General features: G+C 41.3%; 1 protein-coding gene across 1 annotated transcript in view; it reads left to right on the top strand.

The window, feature by feature from the left end:
* Positions 1 to 2,697: 2,697 nt before the first annotated feature.
* Positions 2,698 to 21,892, top strand: part of abcb6a (ATP binding cassette subfamily B member 6 (LAN blood group) a) — a 25,528-nt gene continuing 6,333 nt past the window's right edge. Inside the window, exons 1-15 of the mRNA XM_063211613.1 lie at positions 2,698 to 2,864; positions 3,698 to 4,252; positions 5,884 to 6,021; positions 12,621 to 12,810; positions 13,413 to 13,505; positions 13,870 to 14,062; positions 16,100 to 16,221; positions 17,150 to 17,259; positions 17,800 to 17,865; positions 18,329 to 18,454; positions 18,813 to 18,889; positions 18,996 to 19,059; positions 19,279 to 19,364; positions 20,601 to 20,658; positions 21,250 to 21,354. Of these exons, the coding sequence (XP_063067683.1) occupies positions 3,734 to 4,252; positions 5,884 to 6,021; positions 12,621 to 12,810; positions 13,413 to 13,505; positions 13,870 to 14,062; positions 16,100 to 16,221; positions 17,150 to 17,259; positions 17,800 to 17,865; positions 18,329 to 18,454; positions 18,813 to 18,889; positions 18,996 to 19,059; positions 19,279 to 19,364; positions 20,601 to 20,658; positions 21,250 to 21,354 (1,947 nt within the window). The 5' untranslated portion in view covers positions 2,698 to 2,864; positions 3,698 to 3,733. The remainder of the gene's footprint in view (positions 2,865 to 3,697; positions 4,253 to 5,883; positions 6,022 to 12,620; positions 12,811 to 13,412; positions 13,506 to 13,869; positions 14,063 to 16,099; positions 16,222 to 17,149; positions 17,260 to 17,799; positions 17,866 to 18,328; positions 18,455 to 18,812; positions 18,890 to 18,995; positions 19,060 to 19,278; positions 19,365 to 20,600; positions 20,659 to 21,249; positions 21,355 to 21,892) is intronic.

Here is a 21,892-nt window from a genome sequence, read left to right as displayed (position 1 = left end):
AAGTGCCTTCATCTAATGACTGAATTGTGTTCAATTCTTAAATATTTTTGGAGTGCTAAAAAACAATTGCGTGTATATGTAGTCTACATTTTGATCAACAATTCAGTAATTTCTTGTAGTTAACCAACATGTAGCCTACTGTATGTCACATGCACAAAAGAACACAATGATTTGCAAGATATTGGACTTAAAGGCTTTAAGAACAGTTTGTAATAATATTGTTTGCTTTCATCATGTCTATGCTCAGCATTTGAAAGTGAAAGTGAAAGCCCACCTGGAAAACTCCCATTGTCATTGCGACTCAGCACTCCACTGCACGCAACAAAATTGCATGTATGCCTCACCTGTGCAGCCCCAAACAGTGCTCCAAAGGAGCAGTGCAACGGGACAGGATCATACTGAGGGTACCTCAGTTACAGAGGAGGATGGGGAAGAGCACTGTTTATTTACTCCCCCCGCCAACCTGGTGAGCCAGGAATCGAACCGTCAACATTTGGTATACAATTCCGATGTCATTAACTCTTCCCCTTGACTGCCCAAACCACAACGGACCCATAAAAAGGATATCAAGTGGGAGTAGTCAGTAGTCTACCCATCACCACTACGTATTGGAAAATTGCTAAAATTATACAACACGTAGCTACACTTAAACCCTCTCTGTCCGTTTTTTTTTTCGCCCAAGGAATAGATTTTTCCCATATACATTATTATTGTAAAGGACCACACTGGTCCTTGTATTTTTGTGTTTTGTCTGTGTGAAGCTGCATATAAAAGACTGGGAAATGTTTTTTTATGAACAATATTTAATGACCTCGTCCTAAATGTTATTTCCAATGTTATGTAGGCTAAATCAAATATTCTTGGCTATACAAAGCAAAACAAAATAATAAGTTTACTAAACCAATCTCAACATATCATTCTTCAATATGAGAGTCCCAATATGTTTTTCTATGGATGCTGTAGGCTACTGCAAAAATAAAACATTTGAAATGTGTTCTCTATTTTGGCTTTTCGTGCTCGCAGAGGAGTAGGCCTATCCTCCTGAAGGTTAGATACTGTACATTCCATTTTTATTTATGTGATAATTCCATCTCACCCCCACCCCATGAAAGAGTAGATATGTCTGCTTCTTCTAAGTGTTTTTTTTTTTGCTGAATTGTGAACTTGAAGTGTTCCTTGAAATGAATCCTTTTTCACCTATGGCCTTAGACCTACGAGTCATGCTATAGGTTTTTATTCAATAGCAAAAACAATTCAAAGCAAAGGCCATTTAAGATTCTGTACAAATATTCTGTAGGCCCAAGTACTGCTTTTTCTCACATCCTATCTATATTTATTAACCCTTTTATAAGCATGTAGGTCACTCACGACCACAATTAGCCTAGCAATAGGCTACTAATTTAAAACATTGCATTGGTTAAGAACAAGAAACGTGAACGCACGCAACACAAATGATTCGGTTTCCTTTAGCAATTGCCTTCATGTCTGCATTGTCAGTTGTAACGTGGCTACTGTCAGACTATTTGAAGTTGAACCACAGATTTTTTTTCTAGGAAAGGCCTGTAGCCTACTGTGGTGGTTGAATCCTCGTGTAGGGGAGACCGGGGTAAGATGAGCCACTTTTTAATTTTTTTGTGTCACAGCCAACGGACACAGGCGTATTTGGTTAAAATTTTCTCATCATACCAAATTTCAAAGTGTCCTGTTACTATTATAACGAATGTAACTAATGAATCTGTGAAATAAAAACAGAGCTATGCCAAAGAATACATATTTTGGGCCCTTACAGATTTGTTTGAACACAATGGCGAACAATGTAGAGTGCAATGTAGAAACTAGAAGCACTCAGAGAGTGCAGACCTCCGCCAAGGAAGCTGCTGGATAGAACATTTGACTACCGGTATGTTACACCGTAAGTCTTTCTGTCTTCTATTTGTGGAGTCCCCACAATTCAATTTCTGGTCACTAGGGGCGTCTAGATATGCAGGTCAGCAATGGTAAAGAATCTTTTAAAAATACCTTGTTCCGATTCGTGATCCGGGTCACCCCTAGAATTGAATCACTTGTTCCTTGGGTCATTACTAACAACTCCATAAAGTTTCGTCCAATCAGTTAATTCGTTTTTGAGTTATCTTGCTGACAGAATCTTTCAAAAAGTCCTGGTTCCAGTTCGTGATCTGGATCACCACCAGAATTTTATTATCAACATTATCAACAACTCCAGAAAGTTTCGTCCAAACCAATGCGACCGAAAACATTACCTCCTTGGTGGAGGTAACAACGCGACTAAATACATTACCACCTTGGCGGAGGTAAAAGCATTACCACCTTGGCGGAGGTAAAAAAGTAAATATTATTGTTTGAGTTGGCTCAAACAATAATATTCATCTTATCTCAACTCACCTGGGTATGATAGGCTAAGAAAAGAGAAAAAAAATCACAAATATCTCTCTTGCCAAAATTGGCACATGCTTCACTTTTCCACAGGTGTTAGAAAAGGATTTCCACCACCTTAGAATGTGGTGACATGTTAAAATGTATTTACTGTACCATTTTAGAGGAAAATGGGGTGGCTCAACCTACCCCGGAGCTCAACTTACCCCACTCTCCCACTGTACACAGGCCTTCAGAGACGAATCCGACGGCGCTAGGACCAGGGGACACAGATACAATGTTGTGTAAGGGAGGATAGTGCGTCCATGCTTCTTCAAGCCTTTACAGAATTCGTACAAGGACAGGGGAAGAACTCACTGGGCCAATGATGACCAGAAACCTAGTCATGTCACTTGAACAGTGTATATGAAAGAACCACTCTTTTAAACATTGCAATTACCTTACGCCGTCCTTCAGCTAGTGACTGCAAGGTGAGTGGACTTGAGTGGTAGTTGCCTCATAACTATATAACTAACCAGTGGCTAGCAGTTTCACTTCGCCGGTGTTGTTGGTTTGTGACTGCACCGTTGTATTTTACTTGCCTAGAGCGTATAGTACACAGTGCTTTGCAAACGCATAGCCTATTTTAGCCTTTAAATACCACTAAGATGCCATAACTACAGCATTTATCGCTGTATTGATACGTGAGTGAGTTAGCCACAGCACACGTAAACATGACCTGTGGTCTGTCCGGATGTTGCTTGTCAAGTTAATGAGGTTGTAGTAGGCTAGCTACACTGACCGATTTGTAACAGCTCATGTATTTCGGCAGAACCGCAAATGTCGTCTACTTACCTCTTCCCGAATGTGAGTGGATTGGATTGCTAGTCTACTACTTGCTTTCCCCTAAATGTCAAAGAAAGACAGCTGACAGAATGTCAGAATTTTTCCCAGATAGCCTATGGTCACTGGGACCATTGGGGTTATTCAGAGAAGGTGCGAGTTTTGAATCGTTGAGATGTGACTAAAAATAGGCAGCCCTGCATTACTATAAATAGCACGTGCAGCAACTTACTGACAACAACGCTTAATCAATGGCCCTTTAGATTGCTTTAGATTGACAGTGACACTATTGTAATTAAGATGGCCCATAAAGGCATTGGCAACGTGGGTTGATTTTTATATATATATATATATATATATATATATATATATATATATATATATATATATATATATATATATATATATATGTTTCTAAAACAGCCTCACATCTTTGTGTATGGCTAACCTTGCTCTAAGTCTATCTCTTATGTTGAAACAGGTTTTGTAAAGCCACTTGAAGCTTTTCGATTTCACCATGGTGGTCATGAAGAGCTACTGTGGGGCGGAGGCCTCTATTGCACAGACGTGGTTGGAGGGAGGCCTGTCCCCGTGCTTCTACTTCACCCTGGTCCCCTCAGTGCTCCTCACCCTCTCCTTCTTCTTCGGCACCTTCCACTGCATGTGCTACCAGCGCTATGGCACGGACATGGAGCCCAAGTTTGTCCCCCGCTCACGCCTCTACCGTGTACAGCTGGGGCTGTCGGCGCTGCTTCTCCTCCAAGCTTTAGGGGGGATGGCGTACCAACTGGCCCAGGCGTCAGGGGAGGTGCCTGGGTACGTGGTTCTGTACGGGTGCCTCACGATGGTGGGATGGGCCTGGGCCATAGCCCTGCTGAGACTGGAGAGGAGGAGGGTGCTGGTAAGGGACCGGACCAGGGGACACAGCACCGTGTTGCTGATGTACTGGGCCGTGGCGTTTGCCGCAGAGAACCTGGCCTTCATCTCCTGGACCAGCCCTTACTGGTGGTGGGGCTTGGATGGACAGAAGCACCAGGTTAGTGTGTGGGTGAATATGCACACGGGTCAAAGACGTCCAAAAAGGAATTGTCATTCAGTGTAACGGATACCTTCTGCTGACTGTCACTGTAAAAAAAAAAACAAGATTTTTAAATTGTTTCAAGTGAATGGATGACAGCCGAGGCTTTCATGAATAAAAATATATAAAATAAATAAAAAGAGTCATGTTTTTTACAGTTACAGTCAGCAGAAGGTATCCGTTACACTGAATGACAATTCCTTTTTGGACGTCTTTGACCCACTACACATAAGCATGCGCACACATAAAAATGCAAGCTCTCTTTCTCTCGCTCTCTTTTTCCAATACAAACATTCACACTCGTCCTCTTTCTCTCTCTACACTCTTGCTCTTGCACTCTCTCTGTCTCTCTCTCATTCACAAACAAACACACTCACTCATATCCTTATCATTGAAACCTTTTGTGAGTATGTATGTGCGTGTTTGTATGTTCTGCCATTTGTAAAGAGGCACAACCCACCGTATTGTACGTGTGCCAGAGGTGTGCCATAGAGATGGAAGCATGAGAAGGTGTGGCATAAAGTACTTTACCCTGGTATTAGCAATTCTCTCGTCGACATTCAGAGCCAGCTTTGTTACACGACTGTTAATCAACACCCAGAGGTAGGAAAAAAAAATGGAGACTGGAGACATTGAAAATGGGCAAGACCTGAAACATCTGTTGCCCCAATTTATGTCTGCAGATGTTTTTGTTTCAAAAAGCATGACAATACACATACTAAACACTTATTTTTCCAGTACTCTTATGAAATGGTTATGGAATATTGGCATCAAGTGTTTCTCAAAGCAGGCATGTGCTTTATTGCTCTTTGGGTATTATTCGTTGTGTTTCCCTGGTTTTTCGTCAGCTCTTTTTTTTGCCGGTAGATCCGTGACAATGACACAGCAGTTAAGGGATGAGCACAGCATACGTGTAAGCATGTTCTTGTTGCGTTTGTTTTCTGCCGAGTCACAGTTTGTTTGTCACTTCCGCTTTCTGTGATCGAGCCAAAGTGATACCGCCCAACATGCCGACGTCAGCGGTCTTAGCCACACCCATTTTCTCTGTCACTCGTGAGAGTGACACAGCACTGTAGAATCACAGAACATGGGTTAAATGTGAATATGGCTTGTTTTAAAATATACCACTTCTTGATTTAAATCAAATGTGACTGACCTTAATTTGCAGCAAAATAAAAGATGATCCTGCAATTTGTGAATAGAAATTTGAAGAAGTAAGTGGCATCCAAATGTGACCATATCACCAAATGAATCAGGATTATACAGGTAGCTGTTAAAACCTGCCTGCCTGTCGCACCAACTCCAGTGCCCATGGGTCAGCGAGAGAAATAAAGACTTGTAAACACAAGCATTCAACTTCATTGTATCAATAACAGGCAAACATATGGAAAACACATAGGAAACATAGGAAATACACATTCATAGTCTACTAGATGAATGCACACGAGGTGCCTTCCTCAGCTACTTTGGCAGGTAGCTGTAGCATTACTGTCTATTCCTTATCTCTCTCTCTCTCTCTCTCTCTCTCTCTCTCTCTCTCTCTCTCTCTCTCTCTCTCTCTCTCTCTCTCTCTCTCTCTCTTTATGTAGGTGGAGTTTGCACTTTGGCTGATTCGCTACACAGGATGTGGGGCTCTCTTCTTCCTGGGCCTCAAGGCTCCAGGGTTGCCTAGGAGACCATACATGCTCCTCATCAACGAGGACGAGAGGGATGTGGAGCATGGGCAGGTGTAGTAGCCTATATGACCCTCTCTGTGTGGGAGCATGCAGTCTTTCTACGCCTTTGTCAAAGTGTCACGACTAAAATACTTTTGCACCAACATGTTTGGTATTTTCTTTTGATATGTACACTCAGTCTACATACTGTATCATGAACCTGTTAGTTAAAGGGTATAGTGCTGTTTATACAAGCATTTGGCTGTAGCAGTAGTAATGTAGGGCCCTATGAAATCCGTTTAAATTTTTCTGAAATTCCGTTTTATTTTTTCTCAAATTCCGTTTTTTCGGATTTATTTTTTGCCAAATCTGATTTTTTTTTTACATTTTTGATTAATCAAAAAAATTAAATAATAATATATATATATTTCTTACTTATTTAGTTCAAACTGGTGGGTGGACACAGCCAATCACTCATGGTGGAATGGTTGAATGGTAGGTAGAGAAAAGAAAAGTAAAATTACCTACTAGTTTTGGTAATATCAGCCCTCAAAAATATTCCAGGTAATACGGTAGCTGAAATGTGAAATGTACATGCGCATATTCTATTATATACACGTGACTCACCCAACTAGAAGGCGAATTCACTTCTCATGCATTCGAGTTGGACTCGGGCTGCATCAGGTTTTCTCGAACAAGTTTGGCTATTTGCAACGTGCAGCTACATAGAGACATTTTTCACGGTCACGGTATATGTAGGCATTAAATAGCATCGCAAAGTCCAGGGGCGTCAGCTGCCCTAATGCTATAAAGGGGCACAGTAGGGCACCGAGAGACAATGTAAGTGAGTGAAGCGCGCAAGCAAAACATTTTTCTTGCAGTTATTTATTTTTAAAAGCTTGTAAATTAATTATATTATTGCAAGTAGTGCATGTGCACTATTTTATGTGCATTCTGTAGATTACTCTGTATGGTAAACTTGAGCTAAATTCCAAGATAGCAAGGTTTTTTTTTTTGTGAAACTCATACCGGGGCACAGCATATCAATACCCAGGCGACGCCCCTGGCAAAGTCCCTACCGTAAAGTCCCTAACACTTGTTTTACAAGACGGCCGTTTTCTTCTGCTGATGACTTGACCCTTTTACAAAGTTGCTGCTGACTTTTGGTCACTATGCTTCGTGGCCAACAAAGTTAACAAGACACGATCAAAGCATTACCTGTTCAGTTTATATTTTACAGCGGCCACGTCTGTTATAACGAACTCCAAACTCGTGTCTCGCATTGGATGATTCCATTGTTTAAAGTGCAGTGGAGAGCCGCCCGTCCTTTCTGTGTCGCATCGCATAGTCTTGGTAACAGACGGTCAGGACAACGCGTGCAGCCTATGCCTGACCGGTTCTACTAGGCAAAATTTGAGTGCTGTTGAGTTATAAGATTTCTTCAATGCTCTGACGGCTAGTGTTAGGACACGGGAGACAATCGGAAACGCCGTTTGGGAGAGAGATGCATTCACCATGCGTTGACATGGTAGGCGAGTACATTTAGGGTTTAACCCCAAAAAAAATTATACAAAAGTTTTTTTTATGGATTCTATTACTGTTGGACCTGCTAAATGACATACTAAAAATCTAGTAAAATCTGACTTTGGGAAAAATTAGTTATTTTCGACATGGCTGCCATAGGCTTATTTATAAGGGTTGAGAGACACTCCAGGTGAATAGGCCAAAAAATGTTGCTAGCCGATATCACCATGAAACTTCGGTGATCTGGTGATTACTCACATATTTGTGAGAAAAAAATGTATTGCAAGTTTTCTGAAATGTTATGTTTTAATATGGTAGTTGGACTATATCTACAGTGCCCTCCATTATTATTGGCACCCCTGGTTGAGATGTGTTTTTTAGCTTCCAATTATTATTATTTTTCTCTAAATAATATGGGACCTTAATGGAAAAAAAGAGAAAAATCCAACCTTCAATACAAGTGCATTTATTCAGTGGGGAAAAAATCCCACATAAAGAAATAATTATTTGACATCAAATAATGTGTGTCACAATTATTAGCACCCCTGTTGTTAATATTTTGTACAACCCCCTTTTGCCAACAAAACAGCACCTAATCTTCTCCTATAATGTTTCACAAGATGGGAAAAGACAGAAAGAGGGATCTTCAGCCATTCCTCTTTGCAGAATCTCTCTAAATCATCCAGAGACCTGGGTCCTCTCCTCTGTACTCTCCTCTTCAGCTCACCCCACAGGTTCTCAATGGGGTTGAGGTCTGGGGACTGAGATGGCCATGGGAGGAGCCTGATTTTGTGTCTGGTTAACCATTTCTGTGTAGATTTGGCCATATGTTTAGGGTCATTGTCTTGCTGAAAGACCCAGTGACGACCCATCTTCAGCTTTTTGGCAGAGGGCAACAGATTTTGATTTAAAATGTCCTGGTATTTCAAAGCATTCATGATGCCATGCACCCTAACAAGCTTCCCAGGGCCTTTGGAAGCGAAACAGCCCCACAGCATCACTGACCCACCCCCATACTTCACAGTGGGTATCAAGTCAAGTCAAGTCAAGTTTATTGTCAATTTCTTTACATGCACTGGTCATACAAAGAATTTGAAATTGCGTTTCTTGCTCTCCCATGCAGACATAGACTAATCTAGGTAAGGACATAGACAGTATAGACATAGACAGTACTCATACATGGACATAGACAGTATGGACGTAGACATTGCTCATACAGACATTTAAAGTGCAAGACTGGACAACAGAAGACTTGTAGAGAACATACATTAAGAGGAGGTATTTTGTTGTTCTTTTTCTAAAAGTCCTTTATAGCGTTCTGACATAGTAATAGTAGCATTTGAAGAAATAAATAATTAAAAAAGGTTTTTATTAAATACACCAGCAGCAGTATGTGTGTGTGTGTGTGTGTTTGTATGTGTTTTGTGTGCGTGTGTGTGTGTGTGTTTTGTGTGTGTGTGTGTGTGTGTGTGTTTGTGTGTGTATTGTGTGTGTGTGTGTGTGTGTGTGTGTGTGTGTGTGTTTAGTGCAGGTAGAAAGTGCGGTGTGCGTCTGTGTGTGTGTACCTGTGTATGTGTGTGTGTGTGTGTGAGGGTATGAGGTGCTTTTCAGCATGCGCATCTTTCGTGGCACGCCAGACCCACTTAGAGTGTTTGTTGCCAAAAAGCTCAATCTTGGTCTCATCTGACCAAAGCACACGGTCCCAGTTGAAGCCCCAATACCGCTGGGCGAACTCCAGACGTTTGCGTTTATGATTGTGGGTGAGGAAAGGTTTTCTCCGTGCATGCCTCCCAAACAGCTTGTTGGCGTGTAGGCAGCGCCTGATGGTTGATTTGGAGACTTTGTGACCCCAGGATGCTACCATTTGTTGTAATTCTGTAACAGTGAGCTTTGGAGATATTTTGATTTCTCTTACCATCCTCCTCACTGTGCGTGGTGGCAAAATAAACTTGGGTCCTCGTTCAGGCTTGTTTACCACTGTTCCAGTTGTTTTGAACTTCTTAATTATTCCTCTCACAGTAGATATGGGCAGCTGCAGTTGAGTGGCAATCTTCTTGTAGCCTCTGCCTGACCTGTGAAGGTCGACGCACATCTGCTTCACTTGTATGCTGTGTTCCTTTGTCTTTCCCATGTTTAAGAGTGGATAAGAGAAATGGCCTCGGTGTCACGTCATATTTATACCCCAGGGAAACAGGAAGTGATGAATTACTAATTAAATGTTCCTACATACTCTGGTAAACTTTGTAAACTACTGTAGAAATGACAGAAATGCTTCAATTATATTTATTTCCTGGGAATTGTTAAGGGTGCCAATAATTGTGGAACAGGTGATTTAATGAAAATAATTATTTTTTAGTCAGGGATTTTTTTTTAATTTTCCTACAATTCATTTGAGTTGAAGGCTACATTTTCCTAAAATTTTCAGTGTGACAGTATTCTTCTGCAATAAACACTGAATTTATTTTAAGGCTTTTAACACATCTCAACCAGGGGTGCCAATAATTATGGAGGGCACTGTATATATCTATATATTAAATATGCATTACATTTTTTAAAATGCAAAAAACTCAAAATGTGAAACAGCCAAGCTCAAAATGACTCTTTTATTTTGTTTCTAGTAAGCAATAAGATATCTTCAGATGAGATTATGGACATCTCTTTTTGTTTTGTAGTAAATCTAAAAATATTTGTGCAGACACACCAGCTAGCATTTTTTTTCTCAAAACATGATCATTTAACATCTCTCTTAGATGTAAATAATTGAGTTTTATGTTTCTCAAGTTCTTCCAGACATTCTTTGAGTCTGGTGGTATCATTCTTAGCATGTATCAAGGGAAAGGTCAGCTGTCCTGAAATTATAGCCTCTCCACAGAGGTGTCCTAAGGGCTGGTGCTGGGACTCCTATTTGCCATGTACACCACATCACTGGGCCATGTTATCTGTTCTCACAGCTTCTCATACTACTGTTACACCAATGAAGCACAGTTATACCAATACTTTGTGCCAGATGACTCCGCGGTCTACGCACACATTTCCGCTTGCCTCTCTGAACTATCCACAGCACTGCTGGTGATCTCAGCCAGAGATTTAGGTTGCCATTATGCTGAACTCAATTTAGATTCTGATACTGTCTATGTCTATACTGTCTATGTCCTTACCTAGATTAGTCTATGTCTGTATGGGAAAGCAAGAAATGTAATTTCAAATTCTTTGTATGACCAGTGCATGTAAAGAAATTGACAATAAAACCGACTTGACTTGACTTGATAAAGCTACAACAGGCCCTACTCTGGCTTACCAGAGCTATGCTAAAGCTATGCTAAAGCCCTATGTTCCTTTCAGGACATTGTCTGTCTCCAGTACCAACCGTTTCACCTTGCCCTCTACTTACACATGTAGTGGGTCCTGTCTATTCAGTTCAGCTGCTGAAAGACCCAAAATACGTAGTGACACCATGATTCATCACTGATAATGTGCCCTGACAAACAGCACATGGATATTACCATTGTTTCCCACAGAATTTTTGGAAACTATGTGGGCAGCGGGATTTTTTTGTTTGGGTGGGTGGGTGTATTTCACGCGGGCAATGGGAAGGGGGGGGGGGGTGTGTGTTCACGTGCAGTAAAAAAAAGAAAAAAGAAATAGAAGCACAGATAAGAATTTAGGAGCACTGTGAAATTGATAACGCACAGACAAAAATGGTCTAAGAGAGTAGGCTACACCTTTTCCCCAATACACATAGGCGTACACATTCTACATGAGGGGTGCTGGTCACAGGGCCAGTTTTTCAAAATTCCTCCCATAAAAGGGTAAAAGGGCTGAACAACATATTACACATTTATGTCTATACACATTCGTTACACATTAATTTCTATATGCAGCCCGATGTCTCCTCTGCTTTGTCAATGAAGGCCTGTTGCCTAACTCATTATCATACAACTGTAAAACAAAGCCTGGGGAGTGTCAGTAAACTCATCCCAACTGTCCCTTCTCTCAAGGTTTTCTATTGCTCCCAAACCGGAGTTAACCACAACTTGACTAGGCTTTTGATCTCTCTGTCTTTCAAGCACTCATGGTTTTCTCTATAGGATGTGTTTACTCCAGGAGGAAAATGCGAAGGAAATGGTTTTTCAAATCGTTTAATAGAAAACGGAAATTGTTTAAAAAAAAAAAAAAAAGTTAAAAAAAGTACTTTTTTTAAATTTATTTTTTTTACATTTTCGAAACTATGGCGGCCAAATTTAAACTATGGTGGTGCGCCATCGTTTTCTTATTGTATGGGAAACAGTAGTGTCTTTATCCTCCCTAACAGCACTCCAACCAAACAGATCCTGAAAACATGTTAATTCATGCCTAAGTAATTATCATGTAATAACCCTTATTTTTTAAAACTTTGATCTTGAAAATGACACCTTTCCTGAAGTTAGATTTTCCTAGATTTTTAGTATGTTAGTAAGGACAGCTGGGTGTATTGAAATCAGTTGAAAAACCTTTTGTATCAATTTTTTGGGGGTTTGGTGTATTTTGGCCATAGATGTACTCGACTATGGATCATGGATCTGCATAGAACTTTTGCGCATGATATCGTGGCCATATTTTGTGTTTGTGATACATGATGACGAAAATAATGGATTTTTAATTTTATCATAAGAAATGAGCAAATTCCGTGCAATTCCGAGTTTATAACCAAATTCCGTTTTAATGTCCACATTCCGTGATTCCGTCCGTGGTTTCCATATCGCGGAAATCATAGGGCCCTAGTAATGGCACGGGTAGGTAAAGTGCATGACCCTCTCAGTGTGAACATACACAATATATTTATGCCTTTGTCAAGGGTCACGACTACTGCATGTCAAGAATATCTAAAGTACTTGTGCACCGACTTTTATGGTGTTTTTTTGCTGCTAAGTACGGTATCATGAACCTGGTCGTTGAACAGTACAATGTAAACAAAAATATCGAAAGATCCATGCATTGGTTGAAGTATTTCTAGTTCTAACCCTGCGTTAGCCTTGTTCATTCATGGTGGAATTTAACTGGAATTTCTCTCTTTCTCCCTCTCTCTCTCTCGCTCTCTATCTCTCTCTCTCCCTCACTCACACTCACACTCACACTCACACTCACACTCACACACTCCACACCCACAGTCTCTGCTGGGAAACCAAGCGGAGAACCAGTCCACGTGGAAGGACTTCCGTAAGAAGGTTCGCCTGCTGGTGCCCTACATGTGGCCGCGGGGCAGTGCCTTGCTGCAACTGCTGGTGTTGCTCTGTCTCGGCCTGCTGGGCGCAGACCGTGTCATCAACGTCTTTGTGCCCATATGCTACAAAAACATCGGTGAGACATCTTTACATCTTATACGTATACTTGTTTGTATCGTTTTAACTTTGACTCCTCAAAGTCTTTGTGCCCATCTGCTACAAAAACATGTGAAACTGAGACCATTAAAGTTACGTTCACACACATCGCTCAGTAAGTGAAGTCAATAGAATGTCTGTGTGTTCCAACAAAGCGAGGAAGCAGGGAGAGTACAAGCGATGCGATGTGGGCAGATTCCAAGCTAAAAATATTTTAACTTTGAGCGATTACTGGCGGTTAACGTCTCACTTTTGCAATGGCAGTTACCCGTGGGAATGTTCATGAACCAGTGACGAGTGAGTGAGAGGAGCAATGTGTATGAATGTAGATTAATGAAGCACCGTTAACCAGTCAAGCTATAAAATGAAACCAGTTATAAAAGGGAACCGGTTTTAAACTGTTGAACTGCACATATACATAGTGCCAGATTTATAAAAGAAATGAAGATCCATAATCCTCTTCATCTCTCTCTCTCTCTCTCTCTCTCTCTCTCTCTCTCTCTTTCTCTCTTTCTCTCTTTCTCTCTCTCTCTCTCTCTCTCTCTCTCTCTCTCTCTCTCTCTCTCTCTCTCTCTCCCTTAGTGAACGAGTTGACTGATCAGGCTGCATGGCAATCGTTGGCCGCCACAGTTTGTCTCTATTGCTTCTTAAAGTTCCTCCAGGGTGGAGGAGCAGGTAAGAGCATCTGGTGTTTTCACTCACATTTGGTTATAAAACCTGCGATTTGGGATTATGGAAATGGGTTCATATGATTTGCCTTAGCTTTCAACACTGTTCTCAACATGCTCTCTCGTTCTTGTCTACTTCTCAACTGTGTTCTCCTTTCTCTGACTTTCTCATTTTCACTCTCCCACTCAACGCCCCTCTGTCTTTCTCTTTCTATCTCTCTTCTTTCTGTTTTTTTTTTCATCTCGTATTTCTTTCTGCCACGTTCCTGCATTTCTTCCCCTCTCTCTCTCTCTCTCTCTCTCTCTCTCTCTCTCTCTCTCTCTCTCTCTCTCTCTCTCTCTCTCTCTCTCTCTCTCTCCCCCTCCATCAGGGGCGTCTGGCTTCGTGAGCAACATGCGTTCCTTTCTGTGGATAAAGGTGCAGCAGTACACCAACCGGCAGGTGCAGGTGAACCTCTTCGGCCACCTGCACTCGCTCTCGCTGCGCTGGCACCTGGGACGCCGCACGGGCGACGTGCTGCGCAGCATCGACCGCGGCACCTCCTCCATCAACAGCCTGCTCAGGTAGCGTCACCTAAAACATCCCCATCCCTCATCTGGCATCAGGTAACGCTAGTCAGGGCTTGACATTAATTTTTTCACCCACCGGCCACTGTGGCTAATGGATTTCCCCAGTCACTAGCCATTTAGGTATTCCACTAGCCACAGATTTTATTTTATTTTTTGTATCATGATAGTGTACGTCTAACCTCAGAATATGAGGTGCTAAAGCAAGATGAGTGTGTTGCTTTCGACATGGAAATATATCAAGCAAATAGAAACGGCTATTTCTTGAACTTAAATACAATCAATTGATACACAAGGTGCAAACAACAGAATATAGGTTACTCTGATACGTATGTACCATGGAATAACCAAATTGGCTGGTGACTCTGACTAGTGACACATCCCCATCCCCATCCTTCATCCTCTAGCAAGTAAACACCTAGACATCCCCATCCCCATCCTACATCCTCTAGCAAGTAAACACCTAGACATCCACATCTCTCATCCAACATCAGGTCTAGCCAGCTTGACCAAAACGTTGCAAATAAACTAGCAAATAAGGACAGTGGGCAAGATAATTTTGTTTTCTTATGGGTGACACTGATCCTCACCAACTCCTCTCATCCTACACCAACTGACCAAAGGAGGTGTTAAAGAAGACTTCAAAAAGTTCACCTAGCCTTCCACATCCCTCATCCACCATCCCATTACCCTTTCCCAGCCGTCTCAGCCAACCAGGGTCAACAAAGCACTAACCATCCACCTCTCCCCATCTTCACCAGCCTAGCCTAATATCTGTAGCAACCAACCACCATCCCATAAACAACTCAATCTCATCTCAATACATGAAGCCACCCATCTATTAGTTAAAGGACCATTTCAGTCAATTTCAATATGCTGTTGTATTGCTCACGCTACCGTTGACTTGTCAGTACCCGGTGATGCCACATTTTTCAGGTTCAGCCCTTTCCGAGATATGAACAATTCTAATAGGGGCAGCGTTTGTTTACATTTAAAAAAAAATGTAACATAGGCCTACTCCAAATATTTTCCCAAAATGTACCGCTGTTTGCTAGTTGTCTGCTGATGTTTTAGATAACCTTTTGGATGATTTTGGGAATAAACAAAAATGTTTTTTTGAAATGTAAACAAAGCGCTGCCCCCATTACAATGACCAGGATCTCGGAAACGACTGAAGAAGAAGAAAAACAAATCTCAGGTACTGACAAGCCCAGGCTAGTGTGAGCATTACAACTGCATGTTGAAATTGACTGAACTGGTCCTTTAATGGCTCCTTCAAAAGCCTGCTCAGGTACATCTAGCCTCCTTGCCCTATTCTACCTCATCTATGCCCTCTTCTGTTACCCTAGCTCACCATCGTCCTCTCCACATACCTTCCTCCATCTACTGCCTACTTGGGTACGACTTGTCCACCAAGTCTCATCCTATAACCAACCCTCTCACATGCAATCCCATCCCATTACCATTTTTGGCCGCCATGTTGAAATTTCACAATTGCCCAACATCCTATTTGTTTTGGACTGATTTCAGCTGTGTGTGTACCAAATTTCACACTTCTGTTGTAAAGTGCACAATTCATCTGTATTTTCCAGATAAGCTGCTGGACTGCAATACTCCCATTATCCAATAATGGGAGTCTGTATTCCTTTTTAGATTAAAATAGCCAGAGCTGTTCTGATGGGTACATGCACCTGGACTTTAGGGAAGTTTGCTGCTACTTTTGCCCGTCTCTGACTGTCTGAATGGGTTTGTTTGATTACATTACATTACATCACATTACATTGCACTTAGCTGACGCTTTCATTTATTCAAAGCGACTTACAGTTATTATTTTTCAGGGTTTTGGTTACAGTCCCTGGAGCAATGTGGGGTTAGGGGCCTTGCTCAAGGACACTTCAGCCATGGATGGAGACGTAGGGAGAGGTTAAGGGGATTCGAACCTGCAACCCCTATATTGAAAGACCAACTCTCTAACCACTTGGCCACGGCTGCCCCTGCTGATGATGTGCCTGTCTGCTTCTTTCCCCACCACAGCTACATAGTGTTCAGCATCTTCCCCACCATAGCTGACATCGTCATCGCCATCGTGTACTTCACCTCCTTCTTCAACGCCTGGTTCGGACTCATCGTCTTTGTCTGCATGGTCCTTTACCTCAGTGAGTAACCCTGGCAACCCCTCGCTTCTCAGCTTTGCTCAGGTTTCCGTAAATGACTCCTTCTTGGGGCTTCGCTTGGGAGTAGTATATTTAGTAAGTATTGAAGGGCAGTGTGGGCATTTGATTGTCAATGTGGTGGAGAGTAGAGCTGGCCGATATGGAAAAAAAAACAATATCACGATACGGATTACTTTATGTCACGATGACGATATGTATCACGATGTAGCACAATTACATACGTTTTCAATTATTCTCTTTATTTGCTCTTTATTTTTTCATGTCGCAAAACAACCTTTCTTTAAAATGGATCTTTTTATTCTTATTATTACAGTTACATTAACTTATTGTGTGTATTGTGACAACATGAAATGTAATGAAATGATATTCAATTGTATAAAATTGATAAAATTACTATCACGATATAAACGATATAGGAGATAGGTCACGGTATACACTTTTATATCACGATAACGATATATATCGTCATATTTCCCAGCCCTAGTGGAGAGATACGTGGTATCAGAGACATTGGACTATTATCTCTGGAAAGGCTTTTTTTGTAAAGTAACTGAGAAATTACACAAGTACAAAATGTTTGCATTGTCAGGGGACCTGGAGAGTGTTTCTCGACAGTGTCGTTGCTAACTAAGTTAGCAACTTACTTGATTGCAATGCATTTTCCCATTGGCAACCAACTAAGTTGCTAACTGGTGAGCAACAATGCTTTTGAGAAACTGAATCCTGGTCAAGATGGTAGGTGTTTTGTTGTCAAGGTGGGTGCATTAACTAGGTGCTGGGGGGAATCCGGGAGGAATTCTTATAGGAGTTTTGGAGAATTTTGTTTGCATTTTGTACATGTAACATTCCCTGTAAAAATGGGTGTTATATTTCATATGTATAGTATAATTAGTACATTTGTTCTGTACAGCTCTTACCATCATCATCACAGAGTGGAGGACCAAGTACCGTAGAGACATGAACACCCAAGACAATAATGCTAAGTCGAAGGCTGTGGATTCGCTCCTCAACTTCGAGACGGTAGGCTACTACTGACTATTGTCTCTCTAGGATCTCTGCCATAGTTTAAGTCAGTGGTTCCCAACCTTTTTCTTAAGGGACCCATGTTTTTACTATTGTAAGCTTTGGTGACCCAACCACGCGAGCGCCCGCACGAGAGGGAGTCACAAGATGCCCTCCGTTTCCTGCGAAAACTTATTTTAGTTATTTTATTCCTCAATTCGTCTTTGGTCAAATATAGAATAAATGTTTAATGTAGCACTTACAATTTGTTGTGTCTATGCATTTATTAGTTAAATGCTTTGTCTTTTATTCAACATGGGCTATATATATTTAAAACGAAACCCCTTAAAATCAAGAGGGCTCCGCGACCCCCTGTGGATCTTTGGCGACCCATAAGGGGGTCCCGACCCCCAGGTTGGGAACCACTGGCTTAAGTTATTTATGTCAAGGGATTGACATAATTTGCCTTGTCTTTCATTTGTCGTTTGTAATTGTTTTGGTCTTGGAAGTGTCTGAGACTATGTCTATTTTTTTTTCACAATTGACTGTCATGTTCAGGTGAAATACTACAACGCAGAAAGCTACGAGGTGAATCGGTTTGAGGATGCGATCATCAAGTATCAGGTTAAGCCAGCTGCATTTCTGTTTGTACTTTTATGTTTTTGCTTTGTGTGAATGTGAATCCTCATACTTTATAAAGGTCTAATTTGATCCATGGCACTTTAGACATATCCACAGATACACAACTGAAACTCTTATCTCTGTTGAAAATAACATCATCTTTGCCATCAGATTTGCCATGTGATTGAGTGTGTCCAAGGCCAATTGATCATCATGCATGACAAAAACTGTGGAATAAATTGTCTTCTAAAGGCATGATCTAAAGATGTGGTATCACCCTTTCTGTCCTTGCTCGGTACTGAATGTCATGTCCACATGAAGATCCTTATTAAAAAAATGACACAAAAAGTAGAATGACACTCATTGAATGGGAGGTAGACTATTCCTAATCTCGATTTGTAACATAGTATGTATGTATCAATCGCCCAGACCTAGCATTTCTTCCCCTTTGATCTGCTTTTCACAGGCATCTGAATGGAAGACCAGTGCCTCCCTGGCGCTCCTCAACCAGACCCAGAACATCATCATTGGGGGTGGACTGCTGGCCGGGTCCCTGCTCTGTGCCTACTTTGTGACTGAGGGCAAGTTTAAGGTAGAGATGGGAGATTTGGAGATTGCAAGAGTTTATTTTGAGATTGATTGGGATGGAAGCAGGGCTCTAATTTTCATCACCAGTCAATATGGGTAGTAGATGTTAATCTTACCAGTCAAACACTCACCACCACTGAAATTGACAAGTAAGTTTTCTTTTTAACCAGCTAAAGTGAATTTTAACCAGCGTTTAGCCAGTTGGTGGGTGTTCATTTTAGAGCACTGGACTGAAGGTAAAATTATAACGACAGAGGTATTTTGTGTGTTTAGGGGGAGGGGTGGATGTTGTGTGTGAAATGTTTTTTTTCTCTTCATCTTTCTTTTCGGTCTTGAGTCAGTCAAGTTTGTTTTGTCTTTAGGTTGGAGATTATGTTCTCTTCGGGACTTACATCATCCAGCTCTACACACCCCTCAACTGGTTTGGAACTTACTACAGGTGACTGGCGTTATAGACTTTATAGATTTATTAAGTGTAATAGATACTGAATTATGTAGTGTATGCAAGCCAGTGTAACCATAGCCTCCTGTTACATCTCTTCTAGAATGATCCAGAACTCCTTCATTGACATGGAGAGCATGTTCAAACTTTTCACTGAAGAACAAGAGGTACGCTTTCTTCTCTTTTCCTGTCCGATGCAAGTCGAACTATTTGGCCAAGACATAAAACGTAATTCAAATGCCTATTTTAAATGGAAAAAGTTGGTCATGTATAGTTTTCCATGTCTTCAAAAAAAACCTAAGAACCCTTTGTCCTTGTCGTTAGTGTGTCAAGTTTCAGCTGTTTGATGGGACAGCTTCCCTCTTGATCTCTCCCAACGTGTTTAGGTGACAGATGATGTAAACGCGGGCAACCTCCTGTTTAAGCTGGGCAAGGTGGAGTTTGAAAACGTCTACTTCAGCTACGTGGACGGGTGAGACATTTCAGTTTTCAAAGTGTTCCCTCTTTATGGGAACATCAAATAGGGAACCTCCAGCGAACTGAATTATAATGAGCGCGTGTGAGTGGAGAAATGAGTAGAGATCTCATCATCAAAGAGTGAAAAAACGAAATCTCCCACACATTGCATTCAACGAACAAAGTTTAAAGGAGAAGTCCACTTTTTTGTACATTAAGGCCATTTTCTGAGTGGTCTGCAATGTTTTAGAGTCCCCCTCACCATTTATTTCATGTTTGCTGCAGTCTCTGTTATTTGGCTGATTTGGATTTTATCTCAACCAGCTTTAGAATGGCTGTCTATGAGCACCTGCAACTCTGTTCTTAAAATCACCTTAAACATTTGTTTTCGAAAGTCTACAGCTCACAAAGTGGTTAGGGGTGTTCACTAGCAGTCCCTAACAAGTTTCAAGGCGAAATATGGCTTCTGTCATTTTTTATTTGCCATTTTGTGAAAGAAAGTGAAAGTGAAATTGAAATTTAATTTACAAATTGCTACATAAAATACACATAAAACACGACAGATGCCATATTTCGCTTGGTGAGTTGCATATATTTGAAAACAAATATTAAAGGTGATTTTAAGAACAGAGTTGCAGGTGCCCATAGACGGCCATTCTAAAGCTGGTTGAGATCAAATCAAAATAAGCCAAATAACAGAGACTGCAGCAAACATGAAATAAACGGTGAGGGGGACTCTAAAACATTGCAGACCACTCAGAAAATGGCCTTAATGTTCAAAAAAGTGGACTTCTCCTTTAAGTCATAAGAATCTGAATGAATTGTGCACCTTCTTTACTTTTAAACCAGGGAAATGTCTTTCCAGCTGTTTTTAAGTAGAAGTACAGGTAGACAATGAAGCCCGCTCTCCAGCTTCTGAACACTAAGGCATCTGATCCCAATGCAAGCATAAATCATCAGAAATGTGTTTTTCGCCTCATTAGGGAATCACTATTATATTACTAACTGCTCAAGCTGAAGGAGTCCATGATTTTCACAGGGCCGGGGTTGTACCCCGCTGGTGTCAAGCTACTCACCTCCATCTGTTGACAGTTACTGTATGTGGCACAGTTTCTCCACTGGGAGTCACTGTTTCACTTAGTTTCCCTTGTCGTGTGTGTGCGTGCGTGCGTGCGTGCGTGCGTGCGTGCGTGCGTGCGTGTGTGTGTGTGTTTCTGGGTCTCTTTGTGTGTCCGCTGTTGTCCGTCCACAGCAAGGAGATTCTGAGGGATGTCTCCTTCACGGTGCTGCCAGGCCAGACTGTTGCTCTGGTGAGTACCACTCCCAGCAGACTCAGAAGACCTTCACTAACAAATCGCATGATTGATTTACACTTAAAGGGGTATGCCACTGTTTTGGGGCTTAATACAGTTAAAATCGTTGGCCATGCTACATGCTACACGGCTCCATTGACTTTCACTAGCTGAGCTACATACTTGTCTTAAAGCAAGATAACACTTAACATGAAAAATAAGACACTTTATCACCTTTATAAACTCCGGCCAACGATTTTAACTGTATTAAGTCCCAAAATAGTGGCATACCCCTTTAAGTCTCCCTCTTCAGCGATTCAAGAACGTACAACTTTGTAGTGTGTCAGATGTTAACTACACAATTCACTGCATAGGATCGGCATTTCATTGTTTTGCTCCCTAAATGGTGAATGATGTGTCAATACACACTAAATGTGGCGTTGTAAATTCAACATGCATGGTGTTGGTCTTGCTCTGTAAGTGATGAATTAACTCTGATGGATGTGTGCTGTATAGTGAACATATGAATGAATGATTTGGGATTCACCCATTGGCATTTCTTTCTTGTTTTCCTGGCTCCGTCTGGCTCTTTCTCTGATTGGCTTACAGGTCGGCCAATCAGGTTCTGGCAAGAGCACCATCATGCGCCTTCTCTTCCGTTTCTATGACGTGAACGGCGGCTGTATCCGTATCGACGGTCAGGATATCGCCAAGGTGAGAGCTGGAGGAGTCTCGCAACATTTATTTGATTGATTGGTTAACAGCAGCACTGCTACTGTGCATATACCATACAGACGGTTTACTCTTCCATGTAGGCAAACAAACCAATGTCGGATTGATGTTTCCTTGTCAATGCCTTGCCAGCCCTTGATTATTTTCTCGTGGTTTGTTTGTCAAGAATCAAACAGACTGAGATTGCCCATGTGTTTCATGTATCGGTCTGCTTCATTTAGTGTTCATTTAATTGCTTTCACATTAACTAAAACAAACAGCACTAAGAGCATTTTGCTCTACATGCAGTAGTTAGGGCATACTAATACTATACTTTTGGTGTGAAACCACCCAAAGAAAGATCAAAGAGGTTGTACTGCAAATAAAATCTGGAATTAGGGCAACAGATTAGACATTTAACACACATTGGCATCATTGTAATCCAACAGAGGCTGTTTTAGATGGCAAAAGCAAATGCCATTGAAATCCTTTCCAAAATAGGATTTCTTTGTCAACCAACTATAATACCTACGCATTAAGA

Source organism: Engraulis encrasicolus, chromosome 12 (assembly GCF_034702125.1).
Source record: "Engraulis encrasicolus isolate BLACKSEA-1 chromosome 12, IST_EnEncr_1.0, whole genome shotgun sequence".
NCBI classification, from domain to species: Eukaryota; Metazoa; Chordata; class Actinopteri; order Clupeiformes; family Engraulidae; genus Engraulis; species Engraulis encrasicolus.
Note: the sequence above shows the minus strand (reverse complement) of the source record. Positions and strands in the feature narration are given on the sequence as shown.